Consider the following 14,343-nt stretch of genomic DNA (forward strand, 5'->3'; position numbering starts at 1 on the left):
ATCAATGCAACCAATACGAAAGAACTCGTATATTGAATACCCATCGATTATATAAAATTTGAATTCAGTCTAAGTATAAATTTTATTCCTGCTTCTCGTTAAAATCTTCTCTGGTAACCAAAACGGTATAACTACATACAGTGTACTAATCGAAATGAATTTATGCAACAATCAATGCAACCAATACGAAAGAACTCTTATACTGAATATCCATCGATTATACAAAATTTGAATTCAATCCAAGTGTAAATTTTATTCCTGCATCTCGTTAAAATCTTCTCTGGTAAGCAAGACGGTATAACTACATATAGTATACTAATCGAGATGAATTTATACAACAATCAATGCAACCAATATGGAAGGATTTGTATACTGAATATCCATCGATTATATAAAATTTGAATTCAAACCAAGTGTAAATTTTATTTCTCATTAAATTCTTCTCTGGTATCCAAAACGGTATAACTACATACAGTATACTAATCGAAATGAATTTAAGCAACAATCAATGCAACCAATATGAAAGAACTCGTATACTGAATATCCATCGATTATACAAAATTTGAATTCAATCCAAGTGTAAATTTTATTCCTGTTTCTCGTTAAAATCTTCTCTGGTAACCAAAACGGTATAATTACATACAGTGTACTAATCGAAATGAATTTATGCAACAATCAATGCAACCAATATGAAAGAACTCGTATACTGAATATCCATCGATTATACAAAATTTGAATTCAACCCAAGTGTAAATTTTATTTCTCGTTAAAATCTTTTCTAGCATCCAAAACGAATCATGCAAATGACTTCCTTTTTAGTCGAAAGTAAAGGAAGGTTTAATTAGGCCCGTTCTCCCGTCTTCGTGAACACGATATAAATAAATCTTGCAAAGTGTATGCAACCAAGCGTTTCGCCATATTTATTAAACAAGCTGCGTCTCATCGATTCGTTAATGGATCGGTAACTGTTCAAAATTAACGATCGGAACGGCTTCGTTTGCAACGTTTCGCCGATTGTAAGTTGGCGTAACGCGCAGACCTTAGGTGCCGCTTTATTAATAACGATGATTTAGCATCTCGTCATCAACAGCTGACTTTGTCACGGCTTTCATCGATTACGAATTTCTTAGCATCGTCGAGAGCCTTTCGTATGCAATTTCGTGCGTCCCACGCGCGACCTGTATTCTTTTTAAACATGATACCGCCGTTGGCACTCTTCGAATTCGACTATGCGAGATAGGCAGACGTCTGTGTTGGCACACCACGAGTCAATGTCGAGTGCATTGAAGGAACAATAAAGGAAAGATTATCCGTCCGTTGACATTGCTCTGGGACAGAGCAATTTAGCAAATTTCTAGAAGCCACGAACACGCAGTATATCGCGGACATGGCTGTTCCTCGAGGATTATTGATGGTTTCAGCGTTATTGGAGTTAATTATTAAAGGTAATTTTAAATCGTAGCTTTTTAATATCTGAGGGTTTTGAAGAATTTTCACCGAGTGTTAAAATGGTCGATTCAAAATTCGTTGCAGGTGATAATTCAGGAGAAATTTAGGACGAGTTGAAAAATAAATTTTTATTGTTTAAACGTATCGGAGATGTTCGCAGGATCTCGAAATGGCTGAGGCAGAATTTGTTACGGATGATGATTAAGGGGAAATGAAGCCACGACTGCTCGTGATTCGAAGATCTTGAAAAAGTCTCGTTGGATTACACAATGATTAATGCAAAAATTACAATGCAACATTTTCTTATCTTTATGAAACTTTTTATATGCAAATACCTATTTTTTCTGCGAAATATGAAAGAATTGTCTCTAATTATCAAAAACTTACTAACATATACTCCAGTTTATACAACATACTGATACTAATTTGTAACTAATTTTAGTAAACGAGCAAATCAGCTGAACCCTAGTACCTTCACTATCAAAAACTACAAATACTCTTCATAATAAATATGCGTTCCTAATCGAATTAAACAGAAATTCACAAGGACAACGTCAACAACGTTATCTGTTCAGCAACTGCTTTTTCTTATCGGTAATTTCTAACTGTAAATATTTGAACGTTTGTTAAGATCGAGACGTAGATGACAGTCTTTTCGATCTGATACTCGTAAGCTCATCATCCAAGGAATCGTATTTACGACGAAAGGTCGAAGAATCGTGATGGCAATCACGCGCCGATTCACGTCAACACGTTTATAAATCCAACTAATTGTCTTCGTGCCCTTGCCAAACGGTAATTGCATCCGTAAAGCTCTCAAGAATCTCTCTTGTTAAACGCTCGAACCTCGTTACGATCGTGAATCAGCCGCAAAGTTATACACGTCCGATATTTTTGGTTTGGAAGTGGAGTTCGAGCTACTTTTCATCGGCCACGGAAATGAGACAGCTGAAACTTATCGACCTTCTGATAAAATTTAGACGGCCGAAAAATTGCTGGACACCAACGAGCGCGAGACGAGTCAACCAGACTTTCGGCGAAATCTGCCAGGACAGCTCGTGCTCGTCGAAAACGAGTCGATGCGACGCGTCTCATTTTCTCGTTACGCAACTTTCATATTTGTCTTGCGAATTCCGAACGTTTCGCGTTGTTCGAAAATTATCGTCGGATTTCTTATCGATTCGCTCCGCTTAAATTTCGCTACATTCGACGAATTTTTTAATTTAATTCAAATGATTTTAGAATTACGATTTAGGTATCGACCCTTTTTCGTATAATATCGAATTGTGACTTCGATATCAGCCCTTTGTGTGATTAGCCCTTATAATATGGAATTACATATGCAGCGGGGGTCGTAGGTTTTATTCGATAAAGACAAGTTTCGTTACGTGCAAATAGAAATTTGATGACCTTAGTATCGTGGAGAAATATTCTATTTTTTTTATTTTAAATTCAGATGTCTTTTTATATCTATACGATATTTATTATGATATTTCGTGCAGTGTTGTTTATCAGTGCTTAAATTAAATTGTTTTTGATTTAGTATCATTGGGCATTTTGATAGAATGTAGAAAATGGCGGTAAAAATAATAGACAAATACAATGGACGAATTGTGGGCTTAACTTTTCACTTTGCGTTTTGACTCAATAGAGATGCAGTATGCGAGAAGTGGCATGAGAGATTTTTCGCTGAAATTTTTGGCTTCCTATCAAGACATACGTCATGTACCTAAGTGGACGTAAGAAGTTTGAAATTCAAAAAGAACAGCGATTACTCGATCGGATATTTCAATCCTCGGAAATGAAGGACGCGTTTCATTCATGAGAATATAAAATTAAGAGCACGGAATATTTTTTAAACCTAATACTCACGACAAAATTCATTTCACATTCGAACGACATTTTTTTTAATTCTTTCAATGGAGAATCATTAAAAATAAATTACGTATAAATATCTCGATATTATATTTTGGCACTGTGTTACATCAGAAAATAGTTAAAATTAACTGAGGTATTTTCCAAAGAAAATAATAACAGTATAGGTTAGCACTGTATTTATATTCCGAATAATAACGCAAAGAAAATTACCTTCGTTAATATTCCATTATCCAAACGCTATAATTTACCTATTAACAGGTGTACTCGAAGAAAACTTTATCAAGGTAATTTCCAATTTCAATTCTTTTCCATATCGTGCCTACATAAATTCATTCGATCGAGTCTATTCGCAAGATTCATGAATGCGAACGTAACGGAATAATAAATGTTCGCCTTTGTATATCGCGGCTTCGTGAAACCATCTTACAGTTAAATAATGCGCTTAACGTTAGTTACGTCTTAAGGAAACCGACGTGTACAAGTCAGCGAATATCGTCGATAGCTATGATTTCTATTAAACGATGAAGGCGCAGTTGGCAAAGGTATTGCGGTGGAACTGTTTCGAACGCCGTAAACCGTACGTATTTAAATTCATAGTCGTGACTATAACCGTGACTCGTGGAAAATTACGTTACTTTCTTTACGGTTGTTCCTCCCGCGTGACCGACGGAAGAAATGCGCAGCCACTTGAAAATTCTTACATCAAACGCGCGCACGCTCGTTCCTTCCCCTCTACGCCAGACGTTTCTCACAATCGCATTCGAGAAAAAGTTACGTAGGAGTGTTACATGAAATATCGTTCAATTTAGAGATAAAATTTCATGAATGTATAGAATTATGCATGTAGCTTAGTTTAAAATATACGTCATCTCAAATGATGTTCGTTTCGTATATTTCGTGAAGTTCGACGTGCAATGTGTGTCTTCATTTTTGTATTAGAAATTATGTTACATACGTAAATTTATACGTGTGAATATTTATTATTTTTCGTTTCATAGGCAAGTTCGTTATTTCTGGAATGAAATTACGTATCTGTTTTAATAAAATGTGTAACAGGAAAATAAAATGGTAGAGCTTGGTAAAATGGAATGTATAGAGATTAAGATTTTTTCCGAGTATACATAATTCATTGGGATAAATAATCTACGAATTGTAATTTAGAGGAAAAGTGGAATAAATTTTATGGCTTTAGCGCGTATTTAATATGAACGAATTTCAAGTAGCACTTATTTTGAAGCACTCTGTATACGCAAGTCCACGATGGAATAAATTTCTGTCACTTCTTATTAGTCCAAATTTATTATCATCTTCTAAATTATTACTTTTGATTTTTATATGCTTTACGACCTTCGCTATAAATTCCTGATATCCAGAAAATATTTCTGCGATATCTATACTAGTGTATAATTCATAAGTCGTTGGCCACTTATCGTTAGTGTATTTAGACTAGAAATAAACGGATGATGTAGTTACATAACAACGTTGACACTCATCGACACTGTTAAAAGAACAATTAAATTATATCACGTTTTCAACCTATTTTAAATCAACAGATTTCGTTCTTCCGATTAAATCTTTCAACCCATTAACCGAACTATTTTCTAACAAGAAATTTCTACGATCATAAAATCAGCAACGAATAGATCGACTTGAATCCTTGCAGATTCATATATCGTATAATTCATGTTCATCGACGTGGAACAGCAAGCGAAAGAAATAGGAGACTCGCGAATAAAGAGATCCTATTTGAAAAATAAAAAGAGACGTTTACAGCTCTTAACCAACATCGTTAACAACTTGACCTACTTACACAAAAGAAAAAAAAAATATTTCTCCTAACTAACGAAAAAATATACAAAATTTCCTAGCACATTAGAAAATCACACGAACGATATTAAAAGCTTTCCCCAAGCAGAGCCATCGATCGCATCGAAACACGAATCTTCAATTTAGAAAGCGACAGTAGCCACGAATCTATTGTTTGAGCAGTACAGACAAAAGCAAGGTCGAAGATCGTGGGCGTATTCGAAAGAAGTGGGCATTAATGCTTCCATTGCGGTGATTAAACCGACGAAAATATTTCGAGTGCGAGGCGACCGGGCCTTATTTCGGTCAAGTGATTCATGGGGAACGACAAACACGTTCTAAAGCCCTTCCACCGTTTTATTCTTTTGTCCCTCGGTGCAAAACAAACCTTAATTCCTCCTTCTTTTCCTTTTTCCCCTCGTGTATCTGGCAACTTCTCGATTTTCGCATGGGATCGCGCAATAAACAGAAACGTAACAGCAACGCAACGGTATTTTCATCCCCCATATTGGAACGCCTCCAACCTTGTGTACCTTGGAACTCGCGTAAATTGCCATTTCACCGAGACGCGTTCCATCAATTATCCGTTGCTTAGAATAACGATCCTCCTTCGAGATTCTCAGGCTGCGTGTAATTTAGGTTCGAGAATGTTTCGAAAGAGTTGGAAACGCGAAGGGCAAGTTTCGTACGGTTTCGTATCCTTTGAGGGAAGTTTCGTTGACGTTTTGTTGCCGGCCTGTCAACTCCTTTCCAACAACGTGCGTCAGCGCTCGTATTCGCAGTTCGAGGGTTCAAAGCGAGACTGCTGCACCGTGTTAGGGTTGTTGGAATAATGCGAGCAATATTTTCGTCTTGACAGGAAGTGTACACTACTCGGCAAAAGTTCCGAATCGCTGCGTATTTCGTAGAATCGCGAGTTCCAAGAATTTACGGGAAATCAACTTAGAGTTGTATTGTATATGGAAAATCTTTTTAGCAGAAGATTGTCGAAACGAAGGACATTGCTGTCGATATTCGAGTTAGCAACATTGTTAGCGCGAGATTTATTATTGACACGAATAACGTCAAAATTTTGGTGTTTTAATGGAAACCTGACGATACTGTGTCGTAACAAGTAAAGTAAATGAAAGGGAGAGATTTTGTTTGAGAAATGAGATATAAAATACGTAACTTGGTTTCTTTTATGGAAGATCGTTAAATGTTGGAAAATGGTATCTCTCTGTGAATTTGTAAAATGATTCTTACTGAAATTAAGAGAGAATGTTTTGTGTTGTTGTTTATTAATTGCAATGTCTCTGCGTCAATGAATGCTCAATGATCATTAGTTTCAAGGTAACGGTTAGTCAAAAGGAGACCTCGTGACAGATGCGGTTATCAGCTTTCCGGCGTTTTCTATTCAACCTTGAAACCCCTGTTATTTGTCTTTTTAACATTCTATTGAACTCGGTTCAAGTAAATATTTCAATATATTGATCTGGACTGTTATAATCATCTATAATCCAAGAAAATCGCTCGAATGTTAAATATACAAAATTGATTACGTAACAATCGACACATTTGTCTACGATCGATAAACAATTACCACGTTCATCAAAAGATACGTATTCATTTGAGAGTATTATCGTTGTTGGATCGCGTACGTTGATGCAGTTTCATCTCTTTGTGAATATAATAGAAATTTCTTCCGCCTACTAAATATTATAAGTACCTTATTTTGCATATTTTTCAGGTACATTTTTATACATGTGAATTTCGTGTCAACAGATCTGTAGTAGCATAAAAGATATAATTAGAAAAAAACGAAACTGGCACCCCGCTGGGGGTAGCCACCCACATGCTATATTTATTTTTATTTTATTTTTTTTTCACCAATAAGATATAACACTTTACCAAATGTCCATAAGGACAAATTGTAAAAAACCAAAATAAAATAAAAAAAAAAAAAAACAGATCTGTAGTCTACTAACGATACTCCATTATATATATGTTCAGAGATAATTCATTCATACTACATTATTACATTACGATTGAATAACAAGTTCGTTCATCTTTCCTACTGTCGTATAGATTCTGAAAAATGTAATAAAAATTATTTGAAAAATATAAAGATACAGCTGTGCAAATATTTCTTAACAGAAGATACAGATACTGTTCGGAATTTTGAGTTCGAGTTTTTGAGTGAGTTTGTTTTGAGTGGCGGAGAGGCCCATTCCCTTCTTTAGGAATTACATGTCCTCCCCGAGCTGTAAACCTAATGATTCCGAGGTCAGGTAAAAAACCCCGGGAAAGGACCAGCCGAAAAGGACGATGGACAGACGAAACCCAACGGCTGGTAGGAAGAATCAGCAACGTAGGAGGACAGTTCATCATCAGACATCGTACCGTGCGGGTAAAATACTTCACTCTAGACAAGATATTGCCACTGCTGTGTTCGTAACATCAAACGTTACTTCATACAACAAGTGCAAATACAGTGCTAGATTACTCTAATACTCGATCTATTAAAACTCCTCCACCTTGAGCGTTAAGTCATTCGAGGTACGCGATATCGACCGATCGGTTTGACCTGACCGGTTGCTTCTTAGTCGAGAATTCGCAACATATGCGTTTATGAAATTAGTTACTAAATATTTATTTAACGAAATCTGAACTTGTGTGACTCAATTTAGTATATAACATATATAATGGAATAATATAAATAACGAATTATAATTATGAATGTTATCAATAGATTCCAATTTATATTAATATTCTATCGTCAGTTATATCCATACTTCATTTACAATAACTACTCTGAAAAACAACAATCTCGTATAAAAAATCTCTCAAACGAATACACATCTATCTAAATACGAAAAGTTGTACTTTTAAAGTTTCCAAAGGAATTCCTAAGGAATGTAAAAATTTTCAACAATCCGATTTTACCCCGATGTTCTAGCTACTCTCAATTAGTTAAAGATTATCGAGGAGCACGAATCTCGAGGTAACGAGCGCTAGTGAGATGGGTTCCCCGTGGAAAGTGTGTCTGGCCGAATTTAGAAGCCGCATTTTTTCCCTCTGTTCCTCTCTGTTCGTCCGAGGAAGGAAGGAGAGCACAGACGGCACGCAATCCACGGGCCAATGACAGATATGCCAGCGACGAACGAGCCAGAGGGTCAGACTGACTGCGATTTTGACAGCTGCCGCGGCAGCGTCTTTGCTTTTTACGCGATCCATGGCCACCCTCTTCGGGGAGGGCGACCCTTAACGAGAGGGACGAAACGTTTATGCGACGCGCGTGCAGGAATTTTCGAAACGTTGGCGTCGAACAACGTGGAAAACTTCTATCTTTAGAGCTCGCGCAGGGGCGGTGCTGTCGCTCGAAAATAGAATATTCGTCGAGGGGATATAGCCTCTGCTAAGAAATCCGACGGTTCCTCTGATTTATTTTTCTACTTCCTTTATTTGTTTCGTTCGCACTGGCCGAATAATTCAAAAGTTATCAGAATCTGTCTTTTGATTTTCAATTCGTCGAGGAAGAGAAAACGCGAAGGAAAATAGAAAAGGTTAAAAAATGGTGGAGGAGCTTCCTTTGTTTCGTTCGTCCACCAAATGAATAGAGAAGAAGCTTAAAATATGTAGTTAAAAAAAAAAAAAAAAAAGAAAATAGAAAAGATTGGAAGCAAGAAACTTTTGAAATATTCATAATTCGAATACAGAACTTTGGATTTAATTTTCTCTTATCTCTCGATGGAAATAGAATTCTTTTGTTTTTAGAAAATAGAGTGCTATTGAAGAGGGTATGGCCTAAATTCGACAAACTATCTGTCAATACGCGATCATACTCGTGCAAACTAGATTCCCGCGGAGCTATAACCTTGTTAAACGAATCGCGAAATTAAAAAATTGTTAACTGTTTAATTTTCGTAATAACGGTATGAACCTGTTCGAATGATTCTAGTCGCCGATTCCACGCGGTTTCAAAAGTTTCAAATTCTTTCCACTTCGAGGACGAGCTAAGGAATGAATTCTTTCGACAGGTTTCGAAAGTGGAGCAGATTTCGTGATAATCGTGATCGATAAATCACCGAACTGACCTCTCTGCTGACTGGTGATCTGCTGCCGAGTGACCTGTCGTTCGGTCCTCTGTTGCATGTATTGCTGTTGTTGCTGTTGTTGGGTAACAGTTTGCTGTTGCTGTTGATGCATCATCGTTTGTTGTTGCTGCTGCTGTTGCGGCTGCTGTTGTGACGGTTGTCGCTTCATCTTGGATCAATCGAATTAATCCAAGTCGTTGTGGATCGATTATTTCGGTCGATTCTTCGTGGATCGATCACAAAAATTTTACGCGAAAGGGCTCGAATAATCTTGCCCCACGCTCTTCTTTCTTCTTTCTTTTTACTCCCGTCAACCGAGTTTAAAATACGAAGAACGTCGTATAAAACTTCCCTCACTGGCCACTCAACAACAACAAAAAAATAAAAATCAGAGAAAACAGGTGAAAATTGAAAACCGAGAAAAAACAGATCCAAGGATAAAATGTGTTATCCTCGTGTCACTCGCGATTACTCGATTCGAAATAATTGATAAATCCTCTTCTATAACGTGTCTCTCTGGTTCGCCGCTAACTAGAAATCGTCTTCTTCTTTAATCTCTTCTTTTTCTCCTTTAATTATTTAATCCTCGTATTTTCGCTAATGCTTCTAGCTTGCTTCGTAATATACTTCTTCGTATGTGCTGCCTGAGGCCGCGGCTCACTCCAGTCGGCAGAAGTCAAGTCATCATCAAAAAGTCTTGTCCCCGAGACTCTTTAAACCAAGACGTCGGTCGAATGCGAATTGCCGGCTGATGCCGCTGCGGAAAACGAACACGGCCTTCCACGAGGACGTGGGGCGAATTGGTGGGAGGGGGGAGTTTTAGATCTGTTTAGGGAAAGGGGTGGGGACGTGGAGCGTCTCGACGCAGGCGACGATGCGCGAGAAGAACGAGGACGAAGCGATTAAAATTTTTCACACCCTCGTCACACCGAGAGATTAATCGTACCCTGTAGAAACAGACACTCCCTTTTCACTTTGCTTTCCTATTTCTTCCTCCTCCTTTTTCCTTTTTTTTAAATACCTTCTCCCCCTCCTTTCCTTTCTTTGAATGGAAATCATCACCAAAAATAACAGTTATTTTTAAAGTTTTCAAGTCAAATGTCATCGAGACAAAGATAACTTTCGTTTAGATGAAAGGCGATTACTAAATCTTGAAGATTTTTCGGAAAATGGAATGATCGAGATATATTAATAACTAAAAAAATGGTTAACGGAGAGCAAAACATATTTTCATCGCTCGTAATTTCCGTTTTTAAAGATGATCTTTGGTAAAATCGATTAAACAAAAATATCAATTCTTTCACAATAACTTCCTTACATTTGCGTTATTCCCTTTTCAATTTTCTTTCTTGTTGCTTAAGAATTCACAGGGTGTTCGGAAAATGTGTATTAAGAAATTTGAATATTTATGTTCTATGCGTCAATAAACGAATAAAAAGTCACATACTGTGGCCGTGAAGGTACTGGTACGTTATTGTATTTATCATAGTTTATTTATATACTGATCAATTAGGTCTAGGGTATATGAAATTTCTATTTTCTATGGAAATAAACTGTAGAATCTGCATCATTGAAAGGTAAGAGCATGTGCCAATACTTTTACCAGTGTTTGCTGCAACAATTGAAAAGCTCGGAGGAATAGCAAGGAAATTTTCAACTCGAAGAAATCGAACAACCTCTCTTCCTGTCGTTTTATTTTTATTTATTTCTAATAGAAAAGACAAGGGAAAGAGAAGTAAAAAAAAAAAAAGAAAAAAGAAAAGAGTAGCGTTGGTGACGAAAATAAAAGAATCTTCAAGACTTCCCTAGAGCCACGAAAAAGGGAAGAGACACGTCACGGACGAATGAATGTTACTCATATCGTTAAGATTACATTTCTCGGATTTTGCCTGACTTTCTGGATTTATTTTTGGGAAACCAGCACTTTTGTCTATGATACGTAGTATACACTTTTTTTTGGCATGCTCGTTAACATTTTGGTATTAAGCGTGGCTCCTTGCAGCGAATGGATCTCGATATTCAGATGATTTACGATAACACGATAAAGGATATATGTGTATGTTGTAAAGTTTTCCGGGAAATCTTGGTATCGAAGAAAGAGCAATGTTTACGACGTTAGAGAATATGTTCGATGAAGTTGGATCGTTTTCAGAAACGTCGGACTGTAAGAATCTACAGGATGCTTTGAAAAGGTTTAATATATCTAAAAAGGATACAGGTTCTGTATCTAAATGGAAGAAGAGACAAAATTCGTAGAGACATATCGTTCACGTGCTGTTAGAATTCAAAGATTCCGAACTCTCTTTCTTCCTTTAATTTGAGAAAATTACGGTTATCAGCTGTAATAAATTTTAGTAGAAAGTCCGCGTGTTGTCCTAAAAAGACTCTTACGATTCTTTCTCTCTAAATAGATACGGATCCTGTGTATTATTTGCTCTACTTATTCATTTTCAGAAAGAAATGTACTTTTGTTGCCTTTCCCATTGAGTCTTTCCGATCTTTTTTAAAAATCCTGAATGAATTTATAGGAATATTCGCTTACGCAATTACTCGCACTAGTAACGTATTTTACTTCAGTGCAAAATTGTTTGATAGCGCATTTGATATCGAATGGTATAGAATTGTTAAAACGATGGCGCAACGTTGCGACATATATAAATTTATACATACTTATATATAAAATTTTTGCGTTCGCCATTTACATAACGTCTTTGCATGTACGTTTTAACCTATAAACATAGCAAATTTACATAATAATTTTGTTAAGAGCAACAGGAAGAATAGGATGTGGAGCAGCGTGAACTTGTCCCACTGAATATCTTGCTCAATATCGAAAATTTATTCATTAAGGACCTAGACTTTCACGTCAGTCGGTGTCTCTAATAGTAAAACCCGTACTATGCTAACAGTATTATGTTGTCCTAGTTACCCGGAACGAACGTCGTTCAAAACCTACGTCTCGAATTGAGAAATTCACATCTGATGACAGAATAATCCACCAAATTTATGGATCAATTTATCTTCAAGGGAAATTCAACGCTTTTCGCTATAGTGTTCATTATTCACTAAGATTGATTTGGCGATGTAAATATTTTTAAAAAATTCAAAATTATTTTATTCGGATTTTCTACTTATTTGTTATAATCGATATTTATTATTTAACAAAATAGTTTCTATTTTATCATTTTGATAAATTTATAAGTTATACGAGTCTATATGCATTTTTGTAAATTTTAAACTGTAAATATTTAGCAGAGCTGTAGCTATTTTGCAAACATTGAAAATATTATCACGAATATGTTATACTTTTATAAATAGACAATAGATATGTAAGTTTCTGATGCCTTAAGAAACAAACGATCAACTACGACCTTACACGTTACTCTGTTACTATTAATAATCATTTGCTCCTTGCTATTGATTCATCAATGAATAATACACACTAGGAAAATTTAATACAAATAATACTCCTTGAAATATTAAAAGAAATGACTCAATTATGACGAATAGTCGTTTACTTATTTTCATAAATAACCCACCGAATTTCATTAAACAGTAAATCGCAATACGATGCAACTACGCCGGCAAATTGATCGTTATGTACATAATCAGATATTCATTTATATCGAAACCACAAATTAATTCCGCTTTGCGATATCCAACCTATCATATCATCGGTAAACAACTCCATTTTCCAACACCTACTTAAGAAAAGTCAGATCGATGAAACACCAATTTTTTCCTGAATATAATTCCATGCTTTTTCAACGAAATTAAACAAAATATCGTTTAAAAACATTAAACACATGTAGAATTTCTTTTAAAGGGAAAGATGCTCGTTTAAGTTCACAGTTATCTTCATGGAATTTAAACAAATATCTTTTTATCCAACCGACTTATCTTATAACCACTAAAGGACTCTTCCAATTTTCTAATTTTAAAACTAAATTGAGTCACAGTGTCATTCCCTGTAGAAGTTCAAAATCCAACCGCGATTCCGCAATTACTCAACAACCTCTTTCCCAATCTCTAAATTAATCACTAAGTTAATTTATTCTACATTATAATTATATTAAATATATTGAATCAAAATTGAGGTAGAATGTCCTCCCCTGTAGAAGTTTAAAATCCAACTGCGATTCTGCAATTATCGAACAATTTCTTTCCCAATCTCTAAATTAATCACTAAGTTAATTTATTCTACATTATAATTATATTAAATATATTATATTGAATCAAAATTGAGGTAGAATGTCCTCCCCTGTAGAAGTTCAAAATCCAACCGCGATTCTACAATTACTAAACAACCTCTTTCCCAATCTCAAAATTAACCACTAATTTAATTTATTCTACATTATAATTATATTAAATATATTACATTGAATCAAAATTGAGCCAGAATGTCCTCCCCTGTAGAAGTTCAAAATCCAACCGCGATTCTACAATTACTAAACAACCTCTTTCCCAATCTCAAAATTAACCACTAATTTAATTTATTCTACATTATAATTATATCAAATTAAAACTATAATTCTATTAAATATATTATATTGAATCAAAATTGAGCCAGGATGTCCTCCCCTGTAGAAGTTCAAAATTCTACCGCAATTCTGCAATTATTGAACAATTTTTTTGCCAAGTTCAAAATTAATCACTAATTTAATTTATTATACATTATAATTATATTAAATATATTACATTGAATCAAAATTGAATCAGAATGTCATTCTCTGTAGAAGTTCAAAATTCTACCGCGATTCTGCAATTATTGAACAACCTCTTTCCCAATCTCAAAATTAACCACTAATTTAATTTATTCTACATTATAATTATATCAAATTAAAACTACAATTATATTAAATATATTACATTGAAACAAAATTAACACTTAATTCTAAAATGAAATTAAAATTGAATTAACAATCTCGGTGCGAAACAAGGATGGAAAATTTGACAACCACTCAACAACTCCTTTCCTAAGCTCCAATTAACCAACCCTAGAACCACTGATTATCAAAATTAATCCAACATACATAGAGTAGCTAGAAAAACTAGCGTATTTCTATACGATACGTTGTACTTTTCAATATCACTTGCGTATGACAGCAAAAATACGATACTGTGAAAACGAAAT

The 14,343-nt window shown here is 35.3% G+C and overlaps 1 protein-coding gene across 2 annotated transcripts in view; it reads right to left on the reverse strand.

Annotated features, from left to right (window-relative positions):
* LOC132904734 (titin) overlaps nt 1-14,343 on the reverse strand; it is a 239,841-nt gene that overhangs the window by 124,239 nt on the left and 101,259 nt on the right. Inside the window, exon 1 of one of the 2 annotated variants that reach the window (XM_060955451.1) lies at nt 9,210-10,021. The exons of the other annotated variant lie outside the window; for it this stretch is intronic. Within the exon in view, the coding sequence (XP_060811434.1) occupies nt 9,210-9,378 (169 nt within the window). The 5' untranslated portion in view covers nt 9,379-10,021. Of the gene's footprint in view, nt 1-9,209; nt 10,022-14,343 lie in introns of those variants that run through there. 2 annotated transcript variants of the gene reach the window in all.

The sequence above is a fragment of the Bombus pascuorum genome, chromosome 2 (genome assembly GCF_905332965.1).
Source record: "Bombus pascuorum chromosome 2, iyBomPasc1.1, whole genome shotgun sequence".
NCBI lineage: Eukaryota > Metazoa > Arthropoda > Insecta > Hymenoptera > Apidae > Bombus > Bombus pascuorum.